The sequence below is a fragment of the Notechis scutatus genome, chromosome 1, assembly GCF_049901735.1.
Source record: "Notechis scutatus isolate UNSWTSFEM ecotype Mainland chromosome 1, rNotScu1.2, whole genome shotgun sequence".
NCBI lineage: Eukaryota > Metazoa > Chordata > Lepidosauria > Squamata > Elapidae > Notechis > Notechis scutatus.
The window spans coordinates 158,293,206-158,319,592 of NC_142009.1; the positions used below are offsets into that span (position 1 = coordinate 158,293,206).

The window sequence follows — 26,387 nt, forward strand, 5'->3', positions numbered from 1 at the left end:
TCATTTTATTGACTTCCAATAAAACTATAAAAAGAATTGAAGAATAATTGTTGGCATTTGGAATGTTACTTGAATGAAGTGAAAGAGATGAACCAAGAATTAAGTTGCCTTTCAAATAGACAAGGCAACATTGGTCTCATTAAAGGCAAACAGACTAAACTTACCTCCCAAATGAAAATGAGTTTTAATAAACTCAAGACATTTAAAGCTGAGCGTATTAATCTACAAGAAACATCACAAAAAAGAAAACCCTGTCATCTTGCTGAAACATTGAAAATTAGGCAAGGAACGTATAACATTAGGAAAAACAAAACAACAAATGAAATAGTAGTTTATTAACAATTAAAAGATAAAGAAGGAAGAACATTAATCTTGAAATTAAAAAAAGAAGGAAAAATTTTGACACTGCCGTCCATGAATGCTCCCAATACTGATATGGAACAATTGTAGGGACGCTTCTTCCAGATGTTAATAATTAATTGCAGAGAAGTAAGTTATCATAGAAATATGGGTGAAGTGCTAGACCTGAGCTTGGTCACATCATTTGTAGAAGAAGAAAAAAATAGTTTCCAAGAAAGTATTTTCATGATATGGATATTTGACCAATGTTTGGAATTTGAAAATCCACTAGGGAAAAATATTGGAAGCTCTGATAGAGATTATGTTCCTGTAAACACAAAGTACACTCAAGAATTCATATGTGTTTGATCTCTAAGGCTGTCACACCATCTGTCAAAGAAGTACAGATTTCCTCTGTGATATGGGCATATGATTTCAAAAAGAAGATGAAAATGTGTAAAACAAAATCAGTTTGGAAATGCAAACAAAACAGAGAATCTTATGACATCATATCAGGAAAAAGAACAAAAGGAAAAATGATAACAGCAAACAGTAATGGAGCAAACTCTTACATCCAAGATTAACAGAATGTAATAACTGAAAAACGTGCAACCATTCAGTGTATGCTTTAGACTCTAGACCCCTAATCCCCTTTGTTGCTCTTCTCTGCATTCTCTCTAGAACAGGGGTGTCAAACTGATGGCCTGTGGGCCAGATGAGTCATGCGCAGGCCAGTGGTTGGTTTTAAAACCTTTTCCTACTGGTTCGGTGTGAGTTACGTGCGCGCAGCGTTTGCAATTCACCTTCTACTGCAAGCCCTGTATGTAAAACAGCTGATGTGTGGCAGCTGAGGTTAAAAAGCAGGAAATAAAGGTCGGTATAGAGCCGGGGTGGATGGAAGGGCCCAGCAGCTGATTGTCGGAGCGAACCGGTTCGCTCACAGATGATCTTCATAACTTCTAGTTAGGCCGAACTGGGCCAAACCGGTAGAATACTACAGGCTACGCCCATCCCAGCTCCACGAAGGAGAAAAACATGTGAAACATCACATAGTGGCAACCTGATGCGGCGAGTATGACACCTGTGCTCTAGAGTGTCAATATATTTTTTTGTATTTTGGTGACCAAAACTGGATGTAGTATTTCAAGTATGGTCTTACCAGTGCATTATAAAGTAGTACTAACAATTCATGTGGCCTTCATATTGTCCCTCTATTGACTGCATTGGCTTTTTTGGCAGCTGCAGCATACAGCTGACTCATTCTTAAGTGGTAGTTCACTGGGAGACCTAGTTCTCTCTCATGGTCCCTGCTTTTCTTTTTATCCATTCAAATATTTTATTAGGTTATCAAAATGTAAAATATAGAAGTATAAAGAAAAATGAAAATAATGGAAAAATAAGGGTGGAAAAGTAATAGAGAAAAAAAAGTAGGGTAAAGGGGAAAAGAAAAAGAAAAGCATTGACTTCTGACTCCTTTTGGTGTAGAAGAATAAATTAATAACATAAAACCTCAACTTTTTATTTTTATATTTATTTATTTATTTAATTAATTAATATTGCTCCCTATTCACCCATGGAGACTCAAGGCGGCTTACAGAATATAAAACTACATTTAAAACAATAAAAACTAACAAAATAATCAAATCAATTAATATAGTACAATATAACAAAATCACTCCCCTACTCCCAACCCCCACCCCGGTGGCAGCAGATCACACAAACCATTTAATGGGCTCCATTCTGATCTGGGTTCCCCAGGCTCACTGGCAGAACCAGTTCTTCAGCACCTTCCAGAAGCATATTAGAGTGGGGGCCATATTAGAGTGGGGGATGTTCCAGAGAGAGGGAGCCACCACAGAGAAGGCCCTTCTTCTGGGTCACACCAGGTGTATGTATCTCCCTCGGGTATGGGACCCGCAACACTCCCTGCCTCCTTGCTCTAATGTGTTGGGTAGATGGGACCAGCAAGAGACAGTCCCTCAGATAACCTGGTCCCAAGCCATGAAGGGCTTTAAAGGTGACAACCAGCACCTTGAATTGCCAAAAGCAAATCTGGAAGCAAACCGGCAACCAATGCAGCTGCCGCATGAGAGATGATACATGTGCACATTGGGGTCTGCACAAAACCATGTGGGCCACTGCATTTTGCACCAACTGGAGTTTCCAGATGCACTTCAAGGGCAGCCCCATGTAGAGCGTGTTGCAATAGTCAAGACGGGAAGTGACCAAGGCATGAGTGACTGTGAGTAGGACCTGTTGGTCCAGAAAAGGGCGTAACTGGTGCACAACCCACAAAGGCCCCAACTGGTGTGCAAAGGCCCTCCTGGCCATGACTGCCACCCGCTCTTTGAGCAGGAGTCATGAGTCCAGGAAATGACTGGATTATGCACAGGGTCTGTTTGGGATAGTGCCACCCCATCCAAGACCAAAGGTAGCAATTCTCCCCGAGCCAATGAACCCCAAACCCAGAGCCACTCAGTCTTGCAAGGGTTTAGTTTCAACCCATTGCTCCGCATCCAGCCCCTAACAACCTCCAGGCACTGCAAGAGGGAGGACACAGCATCACTTAACTCACCACAGGCCGAGACGTACAGCTGAGTATCATCAGCATATTGGTGATACCTCAGTCCATGGTGATGGATGATCTCACTCAGTGGCTTCATATAAATGTTGAACAGGAGTGGAGAGAGTACTGAGCCCTGCGGAACCCCATAAAGCAGTGGGTGAGGGCTGGATCTCTCCCCACCAGGACAGAAGGAAGTGAACCAGGACAGCACAAGGCCTCCCACTCCCATGCCCCCAAAGCCGCCCCATATATAGCAATAAACACTAGCCATTTATATAACAATTAGATAAAACTATCCAATCAGCAAAACCCTAAATCAAAGTTTCATTTTTTTCTACCTCAAGCATTTTTTCTACTCAAAGTCCAAAAGCAGTTTTCAAGTAGAAACAAAATTATGTTCTTTTCTTTAACCAAAGCCGTCAATTCAGCCATATTTGCCAACTTCATAATTTTTGCAGCCATTCATCCATTATAAGAATCAAAGTATCCTTTCATTTTTGTGCATAAACTATTCTTGCTGCCATCAACATATATAACATCAAACTTCTCCCCCCCTCAAGTTCTTTATCCATTAAATATATCCTCCTTGCCTAACCTATGGTCACAAGCCACAGTCATCCCCATCTTCAAAAAGGGAGACCCAAGCCTAGTTGAAAATTACAGGCCAATCTCCTTATGCTGCGTCACCTGTAAAGTCATGGAATCAATTATTAACCAATCCATCATCCTCCACTTAGAGACAAACAACCTACTCTCCAATAAACAATTTGGTTTCAGAAAAAAACTATCCTGTAATCTGCAACTCTTACACTGCAAAAACATATGGACGACACAACTCGACCAGGGCAAAGCAATAGACGCAATCTACATAGACTTCTGTAAAGCCTTTGATTCAGTGGTACACGACAAACTACTCCTAAAAGTAAAATCCTATGGTATCTCTGGACAACTGAATAACTGGATAGAAGCATTCCTGTCAAACAGACAACAAATGGTCAAAATCGGGAGCATCCTATCAAATCCAGTACCTGTCAATAGTGGTGTCCCCCAGGGCAGTGTTCTAGGACCAACTCTCTTCATACTCTACATAAACGATCATATTAAGAGCAATTGCGTTCTCTTCGCTGATGATGTAAAGCTGTTCAATACCACAGACAATACTGCTACCCTACAAAAAGATCTTGACTATGTATCTGAATGGTCAAACAAATGGCAACTTCAAATCTCAACAAATAAATGCTCTGTCTTACATATTGGCAAAAAAAATCAGAAAATAAAATACAAGCTGAATAGTGAAGATCTTGTTGATGACCCAAGCTCTGTAAAGGACCTTGGAATACTCACCTCTAATGATCTAAGTGCTAGAGCCCACTGCAACTACATAGCCAAAAAGGCATTAAGAGTTGTTAACCTAATCCTACGTAGCTTTTTCTCTGGTAATATCACACTACTAACCAGAGCATACAAAACATTTGCTAGACCAATACTCGAATACAGTTCATCAGTCTGGAACCCTCATTACGTATCTGATATTAGCACAATTGAGAAAGTCCAGAAATATTTCACAAGAAGAGTTCTCCACTCTTCTACTCGTTGTAGAATACCTTATGCCACCAGACTTGAAATTCTAGAACTAGAAAACCTTGAATTACGCCGTCTTCGGTCTGACTTAAGCATGGTATATAAAATCATACATTGCAATGTCCTACCTGTCAATGAATACTTCAGCTTCAACCATAACAACACAAGAGCACACAATAGATACAAACTCAAAGTAAACCGCACCAAACTTGATTGCAGGAAATACGACTTCAGCAATAGAGTGGTCAATGTCTGGAATACTCTACCCGACTCTGTAGTCTCTTCCCCAAACCCCAAAAACTTTAACCTTAGACTGTCTACTATTGACCTCACCCCTTTCCTAAGAGGTCTGTAGGGGCGTGCATAAGCGCACCAACGTGCCTACCGTCCCTGTCCTATTGTTTCTCTTATTCTTTTATTTTTTCTTATATGTACCCATTTCATGTATTCACAACCATGTATACACTTATACTTATTATCTTGTAAACAATTGGCAAATCAAATAAATAAATAAATAAAATAAATTAAAGTCTAAGAGAAACCCACCAAACTTCCCTCCTACCATTTCTTTTCTGAAAAAAACTTTCCTGGAACAACATCCAAACAGGCATCTTCGCAGAGAACCTATTCCAAACTCTTAGTCTGGCATAAAGTAATTATTGAAACCAACACTTACTTTAACCTAATCACAGCATAAATAGCAATGCCATCCAAATCTTAATTCACAATCCTCCAGCTCAAGCGACCTCTTACTTTGGAGAGTCACCCACTCTTTTAGCCAGACCAAACAATAGGTATCAATGTACAATTTCAAATCTGGTAAACCCAAACCTCCTTTTTTTTAGCCTCTTGGAGTAATTTACATTTAATTCTTGTTCTCCCCCTCCCGCTATATAAACTTAGGGGTGTCCATCTGCCATTGTTTAAATGGATATTCATAAAGTCTGAAACAGAAAAAGCATATTTGGTAAAACATTCATCTTAATTACAGAGATTCTATCAATAATGATAGTTGCAATCTATCACATCTTAATAAGTCTTTTTTAAATATCATTCCAAAGAGACATAAAGTTATTTTGAAACAGTTTAGCATTTGTATGTACTAATATAACTCCCAGGTTACTTATACTTTTTTCTCCATCTTAAACCAACTTTTAGTCAATATTTCATAATCCTGAGAAGTCATATTTTTAACAAGCATTGTTGTTTTCTGTTTATTTATTTTAAAGCCTGCTAAAACTCCAAACACATTAATTTTTTTCATCAAATATGCTACATTGGTTTAGGGTCTTGTAAAAAGACAATTAAAATGTCAACAAATGCTCTCAATTTATAAACTTTCTGTTATTTTCTCATCTTGCCTAATTCAAAAGTTCTAGCACCCATATAAACAGCAGGGAAGATGAGGGTCATCCTCGTTTCATGCTCACTACTTTTCTTGCCTAAGTATAAAACCTTACTTTTCTCACCACACTGTTGGATAGGGCCCAGTGTTCAAGTTTGTCACTTGATACAAAGTTTATCTCCCAGTTGATGTCCAGGTAGTTAAATTCTCCCATTATTATTGTATGTGCTTCCTTAAATAACTGTGTCAACTAAAAAACACTTCTTTGGTCTTTGTAGTTGCCAGCAGAAAGGGAGAGGGGAAAGTAATACTTTCCTCAAATGCTTCAGATAATTGCTAGGCAGCCTAAGCTGTTGGTGCGCAAGATTATTACTGGAGAGCATGATTGATGACTCTTGGCTTTGGATGTGTACCATTGAAGATACAGATACAGATAATCAGAGTTGGAAGAGACCTTGTAGGTCATCTAGTCCAACCCCCACCCAAGCGGGAGACCCTACACCATTTCTGACAAATGGCAGTCCAATCTCTTCTTGAAAGTCTCAACTGATGGTGCTCCCACAACTTCCGAGGGCAAGCTGTTCCATTGGTTGATTGTTCTCACTGTCAGAAAGTTTCTCCTTGTTTCCAAGTTAAATCTCTCCTTGTTCAGTTTCCATCCATTATTCCTTGTCTGGCCTACAGGAGCTTTAGAAAATAGCTTGACCCCTTTCTCCCTCTCGTAGCTCCTCAGATATTGGAAGACTGCTTTCATGTCTCCCCTGGTCCTTCTCTTTACTAGACTAACCAAACCCAGTTCCTGCAAACATTCATTGTATGTTTTAGCCTCCAGTCCCCTAATCATCCTGGTTGTTCTTCTCTGTACTTTTTCTAGAGTCTCAACATCCTTTTTATAATGTGGTGACCAAAACTGGATGCAGTACTCTAGGTGTGGTCTTACTAAGGCTTGATAGAGTGGTATTAGTACTTCCCTTGATCTTGACTGTATCCCTCTGTTAATACAACTTAGGATTGCATTAGCTTTTTGGGCTGCTGCTACACACTGCTGGCTCATATTTAGCTGGTTGACCACTAAGACTCCAAGATCCCTCTCACAGTTACTGCTATTGAGCCTGGTTTTACCCAGTCTATATGTCTACTTTTGGTTTTTCTTGCCTAAGTGTAGGACTTTACTTTTCTCTATATTGAATTTCATTTTATTAGATAGTGTTCTAGTCTGTCAAGATCCATCTGGATCTTGAGCCTATCTTCTTGGGTGTTAACTATTCCTGCCAGCTTAGTATCATCTGCAAATTTGGTAAGTTCCCCTTCTATTCCCTCATCTAAGTCGTTAATGAAGATATTGAAGAGTACTGGGCCTAAGATGGAACCTTGTGGCACCCCACTGCTTACTTCCCTCCATGTAGACTTAGACCCATTAAGGACTACTTGTTGAGTACGATTTGCCAGCCAGTTGTGAATCCATCTAGTGGTGGTGCTATCTATTCCACTTTTTTCTAGCTTATTAAGAAGTACCGTATATACTCGAGTATAAATCGACCCGAATATAAGCCAAGGCACCTAATTTTACCACAAAAAATTGGGAAAACTTATTGACTCGAGTATAAGCCTAGGGTGGGAAATGCAGCAGCTACTGGTAAATTTCAAAAATAAAAATAGATACCAATAAAAACTTTCACTAGGACAGTTGAGAATAAGTTTGATGTTCACAATTTCCTCTTTGAAAGAGACCAGTAAATAGGGAACAAGGAGATGAAGAAAAAGAAGTGTGTTTTTCCACACTTTTCACACTGCAGTGAACAAAAATGGCATCATAGGAACAGGCTTATTCTCAGTCCAAAGGTTTGTTTCTGATTTCTTCCCTGATTTAAGGGAAATTTGGGAAACGATCTCACTATCATGAAAGGTTTAATTGATTCACTAACCCAAAAGAAGAAGATGATGATGACAGTGGGAGGCAGGAGTCACTCTCTCCCTTGCGAGAAAAAAGCAAGAGCCGTTCTTATGATCTCTCTCTCTCTCTCTCTCTCCCCGTAATACAGTCAAGCCCTTTCCAGCACGCGGGATCCGCCGCCGCCGCTTTGCACCTTGCAAATACAAAATCCCGGGGTTTTTGCATTTGCAAGGTGCAAAGCGGGGCGAATCGCAGCGTGCTGGAAAGGGCTTGACTGTATTACGGAGAGAGAGAGAGAGAGAGAGAGAGAGAGAGAGAGAGATCATAAGAATGGCTCTTGCTTTTTCTTGCAAGGGAGAATGACTCCTGCCTCCCACTGTCATCAACATCTTCTTTGGGTTAGTGAATCAATTAATTTGGGAAATGATCTCACTATCATGAAAGTCAGTGTTCTCTGCCCGTGGGGCATTTGGAAGAAATCCACGCACGTGTAAGGGGAATCAGAAACCCCCGCGTTCAATGCCTAGCACGGCAGAAGAGAAAACGCAGCTGTGAGCAAATACTGGGAAAACCTGATTGATCAGAAGGAAGGAGGCAAAAGAGGGAGGGGTGGTGGTGGACGGAGGTCCCACTGGTATTTGTGAAACACTTGGTCGGCAGCGCTTAAAGTCAACGTCCTCGCTCCCACCCACCCAAAGCCACGAAGTCCCCCAATTGCGCAGCCCAGAATTGCCCTCCCCTCAGGGGGCAGCAACGACGCCCGGTGTTTCCCGAGACAAGAAGTTCTGCCATGCAATGAAAGCACCCTGGCTCTAGGCTCGCGGGCTCAGAAAACAACGCGAGCCGAGGTCGCTTGGCTCCGCTCAGCTTCGTTTCCTCAGCCCCAGCTGCTTTCAGTCTGCTTGGGAGGAGGGGAGGAGGTGGTGCGGCGGCTCGCGTTGTTTTCTGAGCTCTAGGCTCGCGGGCTCAGAAAACAACGCGAGCCGAGGTCGCTTCAGCTCCGCTCAGCTTCGTTTCCTCAGCCCCAGCTGCTTTCAGTCCGCTCGGGAGGAGGTGGTGGCGGCGGCTCGCGTTGTTTTCTGAGCTCTAGGCTCGCGGGCTCAGAAAACAACATGAGCCGCCACCACCACCACCACCTCCTCCTCCTCCTCCCAAGAGGACTGAAAGCAGCTGGGGCTGAGGAAACAAGCTGAGCGGAGCTAGCGACCTCGGCTCGTGTTGTTTTCTGAGCCCGCGAGCCTAGAGCCTAAAGCTCAGAAAACAACACGAGCCACCGCCACCACCACCTCCTCCTCCCGGCGGACTGAAAGCAGCTGGGGCTGAGGAAACGAAGCTGAGCGGAGCCGAGTGACCTCGGCTCGCGTTGTTTTCTGAACCCGCGAGCCTAGAGCCTAAAGCTCAGAAAACAACGCGAGCCACCGCCACCACCACCTCCTCCTCCCGAGCGGACTGAAAGCAGCTGGGGCTGAGGAAACGAAGCTGAGCGGAGCTGAAGCGACCTCGGCTCGCGTTGTTTTCTGAGCCCGCGAGCCTAGAGCCTAAAGCTCAGAAAACAACGCGAGCCACCGCCACCACCTCCTCCCCTCCTCCCAAGCGGACTGAAAGCAGCTGGGGCTGAGGAAACGAAGCTGAGCGGAGCCGAGCGACCTCGGCTCGCATTGTTTTCTGAGCCCGCGAGCCTAGAGCCAGGGCGCTTTCATTGCACGGCGGAGCTTGTCTCGGGAAACACCGGGCGTCGTTGCTGCCCCCTGAGGGGAGAGCAATTCTGGGCTGCCTGATTGGGGGACTTTGTCGCTTTGGGTGGGTGGGTGGGTGGGAGCGAGGACGGACGGAGTCCGTGAAGTGGGGCTTGCCTGCCCTTGCTGGCTGCCTCTGCTTCCTTAGGGGTGGGGAAGGGGGCTCATCTGGACCAAGGGTGATTCTCCCCCTCATTTTCCCCTGAAGGATCTTCCGTCGCTTTTGCCTTCTCCCTACATCTTCCCTCTGTTAAAATCCCCCCACACACACACACACACTTATTTTCGGTCGGATAGATTTCGTGTCTGAGCATTCTCACATGGCGGTGGGTCTTTCCCCCCCCTAAAAACAGTTAAAAAAAGAAAAAACAATATATCCTCATGCAAGAACTTTTCTGCTTCCGATTACCCCCATGCTTAAAAGTTGCAAAGGAAACACGGAAGCAGGGAAGCGGCTGCCCAGCTCCGGAGCTCCGCACCATATTTTTTTCAGATGGGAATCTGACACGAGTATAAGCCGAGGGGGTTTTTTTCAGCACAAAAAATGTGCTGAAAAACTCGGCTTATACTCGAGTATATACGGTAAGTTGTAGTCTACTTTATCGAATGCCTTGCTGAAATCTAAATATATTATGTCCACAGTATTTTGCTGGTCTACTAATTTAGTCACTGTGTTGAAGAATGAAATAAAATTGGTTTGGCACGATCTGTTTTTAACAAACCTGTGCTGACTGCTAGTTATTACTTTACTTGTTTCTAGATGTTGGCAGATCTGTTTTTTTATTATCTTTTCCAGTATCTTCCCAGGTATTGATGTTAGGCTGATTGGTCTATAGTTTCCTGGGTCTTTTTTTTTCTTTCATTTTTTGAAGATGGGAACCACATCAGCTCTTTTCCAGTACTCTGGTAGTTCCCCAGTGCTCCAGGATTTTTGAAAGATATGGTGCAGTGGTTCTGAGATGACCTCTGCCAGCTCCTTTAAAACTCTGGGATGTAATCCATCAGGCCCCAGTGATTTGTAATCTGCAACTCATACACTGCAAAAACATATGGACTACACAATTCGATCAGGGCAAAGCAATAGACGTAATCTACATACACTTCTGTAAAGCCTTTGATTCAGTGGTACATGACAAACTACTCCTAAAACTAAAATCTTACGGTATCTCTGGATGCCTGCATAACTGGATAGAAGCATTCCTGTTAAACAGACAACAAATGGTCAAAATTGGGAGTGTCCTATCAAATTCTGTACCTGTCAACAGCGGTGTCCCCCAAGGCAGTGTTCTAGGACCAACTCTTTTCATACTCTACATAAATGACTTCTGTGATCATATCAAGAGCAACTGCATTCTCTTCGCTGATGATGTAAAGCTATTCAACACCACAGACAATACTGCTACCCTTCAAAAAGACCTCGACTATGGACTTCTGGTAACGAGATATGGGCGAATGGAGGTGCTGAAGCTCACCCTGGATTTCACGCTATCTCCTCTTGCTGTTGGAGTGACCCTTAGGGGTACACACATTTTGTAGAGAAGCGTGCCAGTGTGGGGAGACTCAAGTCATGGTGTGGAAAAGGCGATTCTCATCGCGACGTAGAGAAACCCTGTGGAGACCGACAACAAGAGACTCTCAGTAATGGCGTTCCTAAAGCCTTGATCGTTGCATACAAGAGGAAGCATGTGAGTGACAGACTGTGGTGAATGAAGAGTGTGAGTGAAAGAATTTGCCATCCTGATTGAGCATTGAATATTGGAGAATCTCAGTCGGAGTGAAGCCCGAAAACAGCAGCCAAAGCAGATACGAGCAGCAGCGAAAGTGAAAGGGCTCATGAGATGGAAGAGGGTAAGGACGCGAGCGATTGGACAGAGAAGATAAGAGAATCTGAGGGATCTGAGAGACTGATAATAATTGGGGGAGAAAAAAAAAGAAGAAGAAAGAACAACAATTTAATTTAAGGGAACTTTGAAGGATTTGAATTGTGGACTTCATAGCACCATCCTTTAAAGTTCTCTTCATAGCACCATCCTTTAAAGAAGTGATTTAGTTCAAAAAGTCACAATTTCCTCATTAGAAGTTTATCTTTTATTGGGTGTACAGATGAAAACCTCACCTGTGCACCCATCACTTTTGCTTTCTTGCCTAGTTGCTCCTGGTCTCTTGATGTTGTTATCAGGCTCTTTATTGTATTCATCCCCATATGAAAGAGAGAAGGTAATAACAATTTGTGGGCTTAATTATTTAAGTAATCCTTTCTATGACATCTTTGATCTTTGCTTCTGGGAGACAGGAAACCTCCCTAGATAGATTGTCTGGTTTACAAGTTGCTAATTCATTCACTTTGAGTAGTGAGTCTCCTATCAGCAACACATACCATCATTATCCATGACATACCATCATTACTTCATCTCTTCTCTAAATGGAAATATTATTAAAAGAAGGAGAAAGAAGTGGAAAAGTGCTAACACATGAGATCACAGATTAATATCATAAGTTTTGCAGCACAGGCATAGTTGGCTTCATGACCTCATCTTCTAATAGTGCAGATGAAATATTTCTGGATGTACCTAAGCAAATTATGAACTCCACAAATAATATCACTTTTAAAATTATTTCCCTCATATATGGATTTCTTTTTGTTCTCCAATGTGTGATAAAATTCCTTCATGCTTTAGTACCAGTTCTCCAAAGATTTATTTTTAAATTTGCTTTTATTTATCAATTTGGAGACCACTTGATTCCTGGTGATTCTGAGTTGCTTACAGTTACATACATTTATAAATGGCTTTAAGATCTATAAAAACCATCTAACCAGGGCTCCAGCTTCAACCTATCACAAATCTAGGGGAATAGCCAGGTAGGTCTTTAATAGTTTTCTGAATGTCATCAGAATGCCAACAGTCTGGATCTCTGAGTGGATATCCTTCCAAAGGCAGGCACTGGTTCTGAGAAGGCACGTTTCCTAGAGTCCTACCATTTATGGACCCAAACTGTGTCTATTTGCCCAATTTTACCAGTAGTTTAATTGCACTCCGAAGTCTACTACAGCTAGTCCAATAGGCTCACATGGGTACAATGAGGCATCCAAACATTATCTTTGCTGCCATATACTGAGCTAGGTATAATCTCTGAGTGACCTTCAAGAAAGCCACATGTATAACAGATTACAATAGTCCATTCATGAAATGACTAATACATGAGAGACTGTCTGAAGGACCATGATACATGCATCACAGTCAATGACTACTGTATCATTCAAAATTTAGAATGTATAAACTCCCATTTAAAAGAAAATTTAAACAAGGAGTCATATTTGTCATTTTGTTCTCCCAGGTAAAGTCCAAGAGGAAATTGCAAAAGAGATTGGTGATCGTGAGCCAAGGACTGACTTTCGAGCAAAAATGCCTTATACTGATGCCGTAATTCATGAAGTTCAAAGGTTTGCTGACGTTGTCCCCACCAATATGCCCCATGCAACCACCATGGATGTAACTTTCAAAGGCTTCTTCATTCCCAAGGTGATTAGTCTGAAATCACTGCATTAGACAAGGCCTAGCTTTTTTAAAATATACAAGATAGAATTTTAGTACAATAAAGTATAGTTTTTTATTACTTATTTTTATTTTTTAAAATAATAAGAGAAAAAGAAAAATAACAAAAGAGAAACGTGCAATATAAAAATACACAAGAGGTTAAAAAAGTAAGTGAAAAAATACAACAGAAAAAATAATTGCAACAGAAATTGGAGTTGCAGACAGAAATTCTCAGCTGCAGACAGACCACCAAACAAAATGCCTTACATTCAAGGGTGGGATTCCACCGGTATAACAACCGGTTCGGTCATCGTGCACATTCGTGCCAAACGCACACTCCAAGTGAGTGCTCCGCATTTCAAAAAAGGTTTTATACTTACCTTCTTCTGCAGTCCTTGTGACTAGAACAGCTGAGGCATGGCAAACCACTCTGCCCTGTGAATCAGCTGTGCTCTCACAAAAGGGAATATAGCATAGGAAAGAGCAGGAGTGGACAGGCGGGCCCCCATGCCAGTCACCGCAAACCAGTTCTCTGCCAGCTGATCTTTGGAGCAAGGGGTTCGCCCAAACCATTCTGAACTGGTAGAATCCCACCCCTGCTTAAGTTCAAAGGTTTACTGACATTGCTCCATCTGATTTGTCACATGCAACAACCATGGACATAACTTTCAAAGGCTTCCTCATCCCCAAGGTGACCAGTCTAAAATCACTGCATTGCATAAGATCTAATTTATAATGTACAGTGTGGTAGAAGAATCAGTCCTTAAATGAATGGAATGGACTAAATCAAGTTGATCTATAGAGCTAAAAGGCCACATAGCCTCTTACTCTCATAGATGCTTCTCTCAAAGTGCCAAAGGCAATGTTTTTCTTTGGTATGTGGCATTCCCAAACTGCCCCCAACTCTTGATTTATGGAGTATGTTTCCTCTCTTGTTTTGTTTTTGTTTTGCCCTCCTGTTGGTTGCTTGCTTTATATCCATTGCTTCCCTTCAGTAAGCCTTTATTATTTGTTTTGGATCCTGCATTCTAAGTCCACAAGTTCAAGGTATAATGTTTCAATATAGTAAAATACAGGCTTAAGATAATTTGCCTGATGTTTTAATTTTTTGAACATGTCCAAACACAATAATTAAATCAGTATATATATTTGCAATACACATTTTAAAATATAGTTTTAATATTTTAAAATTGAATGTTGCTCCAGACCCAATAATATTTTAAAAATCACTGTAATGATATATAATATAATATAGCCATGTACTAAGAGGACATACTCCTTTTCATATAGTTTTCTTTAATCCTTTCAATTTTTAGGGAATGTACATACTTCCCTTGCTGACTTCTGTGCTCCGTGATGAATCTCAGTGGGAGAAACCTCATGAATTCTATCCTGAGCATTTTCTTGATTCTAAAGGAAAATTTGTGAAGAGGGATGCATTCATGCCATTTTCTGCAGGTTAGTTTCTCTGGCGTCATAGATTCTGTTCTATAAAAGGCAACCCTTAATTATCTTTTTTGAACTGATAAAAGTTTGATCTCAGAAATCTTATTTGGACAGAGTTTAGGCCTCATGGACAACATGTGTGGCCAGGCTCATTCAGGGATTAGTTGATTCCAAAGTCTGTCTGGACAATCATCAACCGTGTGCATGAGTTACTGTTATTCCTGCTGCACTCAGTATCAGCATCTCTGCATTTTGGCAATCCAGGATGATTCTTGTCTTTCAGCCTTCTTGGCTGATTGGAGCCTTCAGACACACACAGACTTTGGGTTTTCTTAAAAGAAAAGAAATACAAAACGTTTATTAGCTTTTCTTAAGCTTTTATTCTTAGGTCACAGCAATGTAGCAGAGAATAAAATGCAAAAAAGCAAAATACAATAAGATGGTTAAAAAAAAGTGTTAGAGAGAAGGGACTGGATTAAAATTAAACTGGGGCTTCAATTAAGTACATTTAAATTTTTATTTATAAAAAGTTTTTTATTTTTAACAATAAACATAGACAAATACAAACATAAAACAAAAAAAAACCCATCGTACAATTGTATAGTGTGTCGGTTGGTACATAATTTTTGTGCACAATATGTATAGTCTTTCCCTCTTGAATTTAAATTTACTTTCATATTACATTGATCAAATTTCCATGTCATATTATATTATTATTACACCATTATTAGATTTTACTTTCAAATCCACATTATCCTTTAGAACATATCTCAGTTCTTACCAGTTTTAATTCATATTAAAAGTCATTCTATAATAATCAATTATAACATACCATTACTGCTAACTTCAATTTTCCACTTTTCTAACTAGCCATTGGTAAATAAATCCCATATCTTAAAACATTCTTTTTCTTCTTGCTCTCTATTTGCTAATGTTAATTTACTCATTTTTACACATTCCATTATTTTCTTAATCGCCTCTTCTTCTATTGGAATTTTCTCATTTTTCCAATTTTCAGCAAATACAATTCTATCTGCAGTTAAAACATTAATAATCAAATATGTCAATTCTCTATTATAACCTTCAGGTAAAATTCCCAATAAAAATATATCTGGTTCCAAATCTATATGCTGTTTTGTCATTTTTTCCAGCCATGTGTGTATTTTAGTCCAGTATCTTTTGGCTTCCGCACACATCCATCACATACGGTAATGTGATCCAGGTATCTGATGACATTTCCAACACTTCGCCGATTTATCCTTGAACATCCTTGCTATTCTTGCTGGAGGCAAATGTCAGCTGTAAAACATCTTATACAAATTCTCTTTATATGCTGTTCACATTGTTATTTATAGTTTGTAGTCCATAGTTTCTGCCATTTATCTAGATCTATTCCATATCCAAAATCCCCCCCCATGCAATCATTGTTTCTTTAACTTGTTCTTGTTCTAATTTCATTCCTAATATATAACCATATAATTTTTTAATCATTCTCTCAACAGTATCTGTTAAGATTTTATCTAATTATGTAAATTCTTTATAAAACCCTCCTGTTTTACTATCTTTATCATATCTGGAATGTATTTGCATATATGTATACAATTCATCTTTATCTCTTGTTCATCTAATTCTTGCTTTGTTTTGAGTTCACCCTTTTCATTTAAGATTTCACTATATCTAACTATGTGTTCCATTTTAAAAAGAATTGGATACATGAATGCCTCTATGGTTGATAGCCAGACTGGTATTTTCATATAACGTTGTTTCCTTATTTTCTCCCATGTTGATAATAAAGCATTTGAATATAGTGTCTCCTAAAATACCCATGTGCTTTACTTTCCTTATACCATAAAAATGCATGCCACCCCAATTATAAATCATGGCCTTCCAATGTTAACAACCTACCGTGTTTCTCACATAATAAGGCCGGGCCTTATTTTTTTTTGACCCCCGAAAAACCGGCTAGGCCGTCTTTTCAGGGGTGACTTAATTTCCCCCCCCCTTTGCATCCTTGGGTGGGCGGGCGGCGACAGCTTGGATGTTCGGGAGACCTTCCGCCACCGTTAATTTCCCTTCTCCCTTGCTGCCGTAGCGTTACAGCAACGCGTTTGGCGCAGCCACGTGCAGCCAGTCAGGGCTCCTCCCTGCAACCGGAGCCCTGAGGAGACACTTGCAGCTTCAGGCGCTCCTGTGGCCGCCTTCCCTTTGCCTTCGATGGTAAAGTGAATTATTTTAAAAACCTCCGCTCATCCTATCAGGGCCGTGCGAGCTGAGCAGAGTCGGGAAAGCAAGCCACGGGTGTTTCCTGGTTCTGCCCAGCCCGTACGGCTCTGCCGCGGCCCTGGCGGGATGAGCGGAGGTTTTAAAATAATTCACTTACCTTCGAGGCAAGGAAGGTGGCCACAGGAGCGCCTGAAGCCAAGTATACCAACAACAAAGGCAAATCCTCAAGGTGGGCTGGAGGGAGGTGGCTACGTGCCCCCGGGCTGCTTCAATGCAAGGTCCTGACTTGCAGCATCCTGCCGTTGCCGCTGCGTCCTTTTCGCTGCCGCCTCCTCCCTCTCCGACTGGGAAACTCGTGTGCTTCGCCAAACGCTCCGAGCGAGGCGAGCTCTTTCATACATAGAGAGAGGGGAAGACGCCGGCGTGCTCCGAGAGGCTGGCTCTTTTCTCTAGCCGAGGCTGACAGGAAGTGCCTCCAGGGCCGTGGCAGGCAAGCCATGGGTGTTTCCTGGTTCTCCCCAGCACGCACGGCTCTGCCACGGCCCTGGCGGGATGAGCGGAGGGCCCGGCGGGGAGGCACTCGTTGCCTTGGTGACATTTCGGGTGCCTCTGCTGCCTCCTCGCCCATCGCAGGTGGCGGTGGCGGCGGCAAGCGGCGCTTCGCTGAGGGAAAAAGAAGACAGCACAGCCACCTTGCTTGCTTTCCCACCTGCCCGCCCCAGATGGCCTCAGGAGCGGCTGCAGTGGCAGCAGGCGCGCACACTCCTGCCGGCGAAGGGAGGAGAGGCAAGGAAAGAGAAGGGAGTCGGCAGCAGCGGCTGTCACAGTATCGTCTCATAGCGGGGCAAGGCTGGCAAGCTGAGGTGGCCGCACCAGAGAGCGTCACTGCCAACCCCGTCGTGAGGATAAAGGAGCGGGATAGAGATTCAGTCAGAATCGGCTAGAGAAAAGGGGTCGGCAGTGACGCTCTCTGGTGCGGCCACCTCAGCTTGCCAGCCTTGCCCCGCTATGAGACGATACTGTGACAGCCGCTGCTGCCGCACTCCTTCTCTTTCCTTGCCTCTCCTCCCTTCGCCGGCAGGAGTGTGCACGCCTGCTGCCACTGCAGCCGCTCCTGAGGCCATCTGGGGCGGGCAGGTGGAAAGCAAGCAAGGTGGCTGTGCTGTCTTCTTTTTCCCTCAGCGAAGCGCCGCCGCTTGCCGCCGCCACCGCCACCTGCGATGGGCGAGGAGGCGGCGGAGGCACCCGAAATGTCACCAAGGCAAGAGTGCCTCCCCGCCGGCCCTCCGCTCATCCCCGCCAGGGCCGTGGCAGAGCCGGCGCGCTGGGGAGAACCAGGAAACACCCGCGGCTTGCCTGCCACGGCCCTGGAGGCACTTCCTGTCAGCCTCGGCTAGAGAAAAGAGCCAGCCTCTCGGAGCACGCCGGCGCTTTTCCTCTCTCTCTATGTATGAAAGAGCTCGCCTCGCTCGGAGCGTTTGGCGAAGCACACGAGTTTCCCAGTCGGAGAGGGAGGAGGCGGCAGCGAAAAGGACGCGGCGGCAACGGCAGGATGCTGCAAGTCAGGACCTTGCATTGAAGCAGCCCGGGGGCACGTAGCCACCTCCTCCAGCCCACCTTGAGGATTTGCCTTTGTTGTTGGTATATTTCATGCTTTAGTGGCGCGCTTCCTTTGCCTTCGAAGGTAAGTGAATTATTTTAAAACCTCCGCTCATCCCGCCAGGGCTGCGGCAGAGCCGTACGGGCTGGGCAGAACCAGGAAACACCCGCGGCTTGCTTTCCCGGCTCTGCTCAGCTCGCACGGCCCTGATAGGATGAGCGGAGGTTTTTAAAATAATTCACTTTACCATCGAAGGCAAAGGGAAGGCGGCCACAGGAGCGCCTGAAGCAGTGTCTCCTCAGGGCTCCGGTTGCAGGGAGGAGCCCTGACTGGCTGCACATGGCTTGCCAAACGCGTTGCTGTAACGCTACGGCAGCAAGGAGAAGGGAAAGCAACGGTGGCGGAAGGTCTCCGATATGAAGTGCTCCACCAACGCAGGCAGCACCATATCCGGGCATGCAACAAAGTACTTCCTAACGGCAAGCCCCCCCGCCATTCCCCCCCCATTTTGCATGTTTAATATGGGCCTTAATTTGGGGGGAGGGGCTTAATTTGATTTTATGCCAATAAATCATGCTGGGGCTTCCTATTGGTGGAGGCCGTATTGTTGGAGAAACACGGTAGTATTTCTCAAAACAATCCATTCTTTCACCTACATCAATGTTACAGCCTGGTAATATAATTCTCAATTGGGTAGCCCAAAACCTCCCCTCAATCTAGCATCCTGTAACAATTTTAATTTAATTCTTGTCTTCTTTCCCTGCTATATATATTTTAACATTATTTTGTTCAAGTCCTCAAAATATTCTTTACCTAATTTAATTGGAATCATCTGAAACAATTATAATATCCTTGGTAGATGTTCATTTTGATTGTAGATATTCTCCCTACTACAGATAGTTGTAGATTTCCCCATTTTTTCAAATCTGTTGCAATCTGTTGTTTTAATTTATAATAATTATCTTCCTTTAATGTTCCACATCTTGCTGTTAGTTGTATTCCCAAGTAATTTACTTTGTTTGTGATCTGGATATTCAATCTGTTTGTCAATTCTTTTCTTTGTTTTTCCATTGTATTCTTAACTAAGATCTTAGTTTTGTCTTTATTTATTTTTAATCCTGCCACCTGTCCATATTCTTTGATATTTTCTATCAATTTGGATGCTGTCTCCAATGGTCTTCCAATATGAAGACCAAATAATCTGCAAATGCTTGTAATTTATATTCCTTCTTTTTATTTTCATTCCCTTTATTTCTCTATTTTCCCTAATATTTCTGTTTGATACTTCCAAAGTCAGTACAAATAACAATGGCAACAGAGGGCATCCTTGTCTAGTTCCTTTTTTAATATTAATATTGCCTGTCAAATCTCTATTTATCATTACTTTTGCAGATTGTTTATGATATATTGCCTCAATAACCTTAATGAATCTTTCTCCAAAGTCCATCTCTTCCATTTGCAATAACATAAATTGCCAATTTACATTGTCAAAGGCTTTTTGCGCATCTAAAAATACCAAGGCCATTTGCTTCTCTGGGTGTGTTCCAATATTCCAATGTATTCAAAATTATTCTCATATTATCTTTTATTGCCTCTTAGGAAGAAAACCATTTTGATCAGAATGTATAAAGTGATTCAAATATCATTTAAGTCTTTCTGCTATTATTGAGGCAAATATTTTGTAGTCTGCATTCAGCAGGGATATAGGTCTATAGTTTTTTATTTGTTGTAAGTCAGTATCCTCTTTTGGTATAAGAGTAATGTAAGCCTCTGTCCATGAATTAAGTATTTTGGTTTTTGACAAAACCTCATTCATTACTTCAAGCATTGTAATGTTTAGAGATTCCTGCAAAGTCTTATAGAATTCTATTGGTAGTCCATCTGGGCCTGGAGCCTTTCCAGTATTTTGTCTATTGATTGAGTTCCATCATTGTTATTTTCCCTCCTAACATTACCTTAGTTTCCTCAGATATTTGTGGTAGTTCTGCTTTTTGCAAATTTGTTTAACTTTCCCTTCTTCAATATTCTCTTGATCATATAATTTCTCATAGTACTTCTGTACAATTTCTTTCTTTTTTCTTCATTTTCATAACAAATTGTTCCATGTTCATCTATTAATTGTGTTATCCTTTTTGTTTCTCTCTCCATTTTCAATTTATATGTTAACCATCTACCTGGTTTGTTTGCATTTTTGCAAAAGTTCTGTTTAGCTCTCCTGATTTTTTGTACCAATTCTTCTTTTTCCATCAACCCCATTTTGTGGTTGACTATTTCCATTTGACTTTTAATATGCTTTTTTTGTGGATATCTTTGTAGTTCTTTCTCTAGTTTCTTGTAACCCTGCTCTAACAAACTTTTATTAGCTTTTCTTTAGCTTTTCTTCTTAGGTCACAGCAATGTAGCAGAGCATAAAATGCAAAAAAGCAAAATACAATAAAATGGTTAAAAATATTAGAGAGAAGGGACTGGATTAAAATTAAACTAGGGCTTCAATTAAGTACATTTAAATTTTTATTTCTAAGTTTAAATGACAACAAAGCAAAATTAGCATCTTGATTTCTAATGCTTTCAAATACACTGTAAGAATCGAATCCAGTCATTTGAGATACAAGCCCTTGAGCTCACCTATTGACTGTAGGTTGGCCCTGATTTCAATGTAAGCTGTGCAGTGGAGGACAGAGGAAGTAATGTTTTCCCCTTGACAGACTACAGAGGGACAGAGATGCTGCTCAACAGGGCCCTTACCAAACCACCCTTCAAGCATTGCCAAAGCCATGCTCTCCTGCCAATGAGGCGTCAGCAAACTGCACAGTGTGGCACTGATGATATTCATGAGATTCTAGGAGAGGCTTCAGAGTTTTTATACTATAGGTAGTCCTTGACTTCCAACTTCAGTTGAGCCCAAAATTTCTGTTCCTAATTGATACATTTATTTAAGTGAATTTTGCCCCATTTTGCAACTTTTCTTGCCAAGTTGTTAAGTCAATCATTGCAGTTGTTAAGTTAGAACTGGTTGTTAAGTGAATCTGGCTTCCCTCTTGCCTTTCTTTGTCACAAGGTCTCAAAAGGTGACACAAGGACACTGCAACCGTCATAAATAAGAGTCAATTGCCAAGCATTTGAATTTTGATCACATGACCATGGAGGAGCTGCAACAATTGTTAAGTGTGAAAAGTGGTCATGAGTCAATTTTTTCACTAACATTGTAGCTCGAAGGGTCACTTAATGAACTTTTGTAAATTGGAGATTACCAGCAATGGCACCAGGATGAAAATATAGATGACTGTACCACAATTGGATATTTATTAGAGTCCTTTTCAAAAAGCCTTTCTGTGTTCTATTCCAAGAATAAATTTCTCCCCAAAGAGCAGACAATTAGTTTAGTAGAAGGGTTGTCCTGGAGAGGCCTAAAATCTTGAATCCCATGAAGTTATTTTTGGATTATGTCCAATTGAGTAATAACCCACTCATCCCAACACATATCTTGGCTCCATAAATATCTGAGCTAGCACCCTGCCTTACAATAATTTATTTGTTCTCTTCTGGAATCAGAAATCTTAAGGATAATACATGCACCTGTTTTCCATCTGCAGGGCTAATGAAGTGTGATACTTAGATAGTTAAAGGAAGGGAGTTACTGGTGTTGCCATTCATTTTTTGACTTTATTTTCAGATTCAGAAATCTGCTGCCATTTATTAGTTGGAAAAATTCTCTGTCTCCATTTCTTTACTGCATTATTACTGCTTTCCATATCTTTGGTCTGTTATTGTTTGCCTATATACTGGTCTCACCATGACCATAGAATATTGGGAAACCCTGTGAAATAGTTTAAGAAACCAATAAACACAATTCTCCTTTTTTGCCATCTATGCATTCTTCCAGGTCAGAGAGTATGCGCAGGTGAGAACCTTGCCAAAATGGAGCTCTTCATCTTCTTTACTGGCCTTCTGCAGAAATTTACCTTTCATCCACCCCCAGGAACTTCTAAAGATGACCTGGACCTGACCCCTGTCGTTGGACTTACCTCCACTCCCATGCTGTACAAGACTTGTGCTGTGTTACGCTGATCTGTCACAAAAAAATTATAAGAAGTTGTTTTCTCAGTCTTGAATTCCCTTCATTTTGAGAAGCACAATTTAACAAAGAATCCAGTATTGTCTTCATTTCATGTGTTGTTTAGAAGATGAATGGTAATAACCTATAAATTATATGAAAGAATATAATCAGAAAATTCTGGTCAAAATATTAACTCAGGTAACAAATGAGATTCAGCAATATTCAAATACTTCCTTTTTCTTGGAAAGCAGCTGTAATTGCTGTCTAACAGGAGGAACGACCCAACTTGTCAATTAGCATTGTGACCCATCTGATTACATATTCTGGATAATAAAGTCTTTACCACAAAAACACTAAATGTTTTTCTAAATAAACTGCAGAGATTGATGAGACTGGGTTGGTTCTAAGGGATACATGAACTATAATGATAGATGCATTGGGGGAGTGAGGACAAGGGTTTGGGGTAGTGGGTATTCTAAGGGGAAGAAGGCACACAGTGACATCATGGTGATGACAAACATGGGAAGATATAGTCAGACACAGCAGCAGGTCACTCTTGAGGAAGGCTGCCTTGGTATTTGGTATCATTGTTGCATTCCAGCCCCTTCTGCTTCCTCCCAAAACTTTACATCCTAGCTTCCCCATGTTTTCTTGATGATTCCCAATGCCAGTTTAATATGTAATCAGGCTGACCTCGCATGCATTATTGACAACTGGTTGGGGGTTTATGTTGTGGGAAGGGAGCGCTCCTAGAAATGTGAACCACCTGGGTAGGTCATCAGTTCATATTCCAGGGCAGGATGTATCTATAACTATTGCCCATGCTAGAATCTCAGGTGCCTTACAGGGCACTGTTCCACAAATGAATAAACATAAGATCCTATCTGTAAAGGTGAGCCATAGAGATCAGATGGGAGTGCTGCTTGTATACTGTATTGCAAGGTATTGCGATTTTACTATCCTTGATTTCAAAAGTTTCTTCTGAGTAATAACTAGCCAAATGTTCAGAGCTCATCCAAGTCTAATTTGCATTTCTGATAAAAATGATTTATCATTTGCATATAACACGGATGCAATACACCTATTAACTAATTTTGGAAGGTGATGTTCTAAAACCCAAATCTTCTTGAAAAGATGCCTAGCTCAATTCAATTGGAAGAACATGGTCTTCAGGCCCTTTTGGAAGGCTAAAAGGTGGGTGCAGTTCTCACCTCAGGAGGCACAATGTTGCAGAGGGTGAGAGACACAGCAAAGAAGTCTCTTCTCCTGGATCCTGCCAGCTACAAGTCCTTGATCAAACAGGTCTGCAACATGGACCTTCTATCAGTGTGGATTGGGTCAGCCAATCCCATTCTGGGGAGACGGTTCCTCAGATATGGACCTATGCCATGAAGAGTTTAAAGGTGATAACCTTGAACTGGATCAGGAAGCAAACTGGCAACCTTGTGCAGCTTGTGCAATATCAATGTTGCATAGGTGATTTGAGAACTTTGATGCATTAGCTTCATAACAATTCATCCCCAGAATGCAACGACCTTGGTGTCGGGCTAGAACTGGCTGGGACAAAGTCCACCTGTCTTCAAGATTTTCTGCTTCCCTAAATCCCATGAGGTTACAGCAAAAGTGAAGGCATGCAAAAAATACAACCCCAATAGTGTCCTCTCCCCCTTCCATCAGAATGGCAGCATCCCAGAAGGGGACTTGACAGACCCCCCCCCCCCAAAAAAAACTTCAGGTACTGTGAGAGGGCAGTGACAGTATCACTTGGGTCACCATGGATGGAAATGTAAAGTTGAATATCATCAACATATTAATAGTACCTCATTCCTTGCTGGCTGATAATTTCACCCAGGGGCTTCATGTAGATTTTGAAAAAGAGTGGAGACAAGTCTAAGCACTGAGACATACCACAATGGACTGGACCTCTCACTTCTTATCAATACAGTTGGGCCCAGCCTTGGAAAAAGGAGTCAAACCAGTGCAAGTCTGCACCATCTAGCTCTAAATCCTGCAGCTGGCCCAAAAAGATACCATGGCCAATGGCATCAAAGATCACTGAGGGGAACAAGAATGAATGCATTATTTCCATCCCACTCTCACCAGAGATCATCAGTAAATACAAGTAATGCTGTTTCTGTTCCATAGTGGGCTTGAAATCTCACTGGAAGGAGGTTCAGATAATCCATTTCACCAACGCAAGCTGCCACACAGCAATTTTTTAACAGTTTTCCTAAAAGGGGAAGGTGAGAGACTGGACCAAAATTGCTCCGGCATTTTTTTTTTTGGGGGGGGGGGGGAGGGAGCAGACCAGGGTTTCTGCGAAAGTCTTGGGAATGTCTCTAGCAGTGAAGAATTTACACTACCTGAATCCATTATTCATACCAGGAATACCTTCTTGTTCCACATCTTGAATTGCTAGTTTCCTATAATCTAATGCTCTCTTATACACGAAAGTTCTAGGATTACTTTTCCGAATAACTAAGGAGGAGTGTTGAGGCAGTAATCCAGTAGGTAAAGAGGAAAACATGTGTACATGAATTGTTGCTCCTCCCTGCTTTGCATCAACGATAATGATAATCTAAGTGCACGAAATGACTTATAGTACATATATCATACCCTACCAAATTCTCCCACAAAGGTATTGCTTTTCAATTGTCAAAATTGAATTACCCTTTATGATAGGTTTCACTCAGTTATGAAGGTCAAACTGGAATTGGTGCATTTGCTCATCAGTGCACCTCACTAGTAATTCCATATTCTTCAAAATACCAGTCCTTGAACACCCCCAGTTTATGAGTTATGTGTTATGTGGGTCTAGCATACAATATCAGTTGCAAAAATCTGCATGACCATGGGATAGCAGCAGAAAATACACAAAGTTTCAACCATTGGCATTTATGGTTGCTTAAATTTTTGCAACCCAGAATAGTAATATACTGTATTTACATTCAAATGTCTGAGAATTTTCTCTGGGCTCTATCCTAACTTCCCCAGAAAAATTGTTTTGACACCTTGAAATTAAATTAATTGGTTTTTGTTTAGAACCATTAATTTTACAGCAAGAAATAACATTAATTTGTTAATTTTGGTATATAGATTCAAATTATTCTCTAGACTACATATCCACATCATGGATCAGATCTTTCTACTCTTCTTAATTGCATATACTAAAGTTGAACTTGAATTGAATTGAGGAGCTCCACAAAAAGAAAAATGAGACATCAGCAATCTTTGTTATGCTTTCTCCTCTCCTCCTCCTCCTTCTCTCCTCTCGGAAGTCAAAGAAGGCCCATAACAACCTGTTCAAGAAAATCAAAGAAACAAGTGACAATTTTAGTCTCTTTCTGAACAACAACAAAAACCAAGCTCATGACCACTGTAAGGAATGGAAATATTAAAATGAAATTTGATGGTGAAGAGATCGAATGGGTGGAAAAATTCACTTTCCTAATGTTGCAGATTGCTCAAAACAGTAAATGCATCTGAGAAATAAAATGCCAGATTGAACTGGGTCGCACAACAATCATGAACATGAGCCAAATATGGAAAAGCAAGAACATCAGCCTGGCAATCCAATGTAAGTTATTCCGCTCTATTGTGTTCCCTATCCCTATCTATGTTTGTGAACATTGGACCCTAAAAAAGTAAGACAGAAAGAAAATCAATTGAACTGTGGTGCTGGAGAAGGCTCCTTCACATTCCTTGCACAGAAGAAAGACATACTGGAGCATATTATGCCAGACATGTCAGTGAAAGGAACAAAACTGTGTTTCACTTATTTTGGCCATGTCATGCGGCGTAATTCACTGGAGAAAGCAATTATGTTTGGAAGAGTTAATGGTAAAAGGAAAACAGGCCAACAAAGAACACGGTGGCTGGACACCTTCAAAGCTGGCACCAGCCAGATCTAGAAATTCTCAAAGTAGTAGTGCAAAATAGAAAAATGTGGAAATAGAATAGAATAGAATTCTTTATTGGTCAGGTGTGATTGGACACACAAGAATTTGTCTTGGTGCAAATGCTCTCAGTGTACATAAAAGAAAAGATACATTCATCAAGAGTCA

The 26,387-nt window shown here is 41.5% G+C and overlaps 1 protein-coding gene across 6 annotated transcripts in view; it reads left to right on the plus strand.

Moving 5' to 3' along the window:
* Window positions 1-26,387, plus strand: part of LOC113421892 (cytochrome P450 2K6-like) — a 79,836-nt gene that overhangs the window by 30,258 nt on the left and 23,191 nt on the right. For 5 of the 6 annotated variants that reach the window (XM_087949157.1, XM_087949154.1, XM_087949156.1 and 2 more), the window contains 3 exons: window positions 12,798-12,982; window positions 14,314-14,455; window positions 22,150-22,681. In XM_087949157.1, coding sequence (XP_087805283.1) covers window positions 12,798-12,982; window positions 14,314-14,455; window positions 22,150-22,334 — 512 coding nt within the window. In that variant the 3' untranslated portion in view covers window positions 22,335-22,681. Of the gene's footprint in view, window positions 1-12,797; window positions 12,983-14,313; window positions 14,456-22,149; window positions 22,682-26,387 lie in introns of those variants that run through there. The other variant, XM_087949155.1, reaches the window with a different exon arrangement.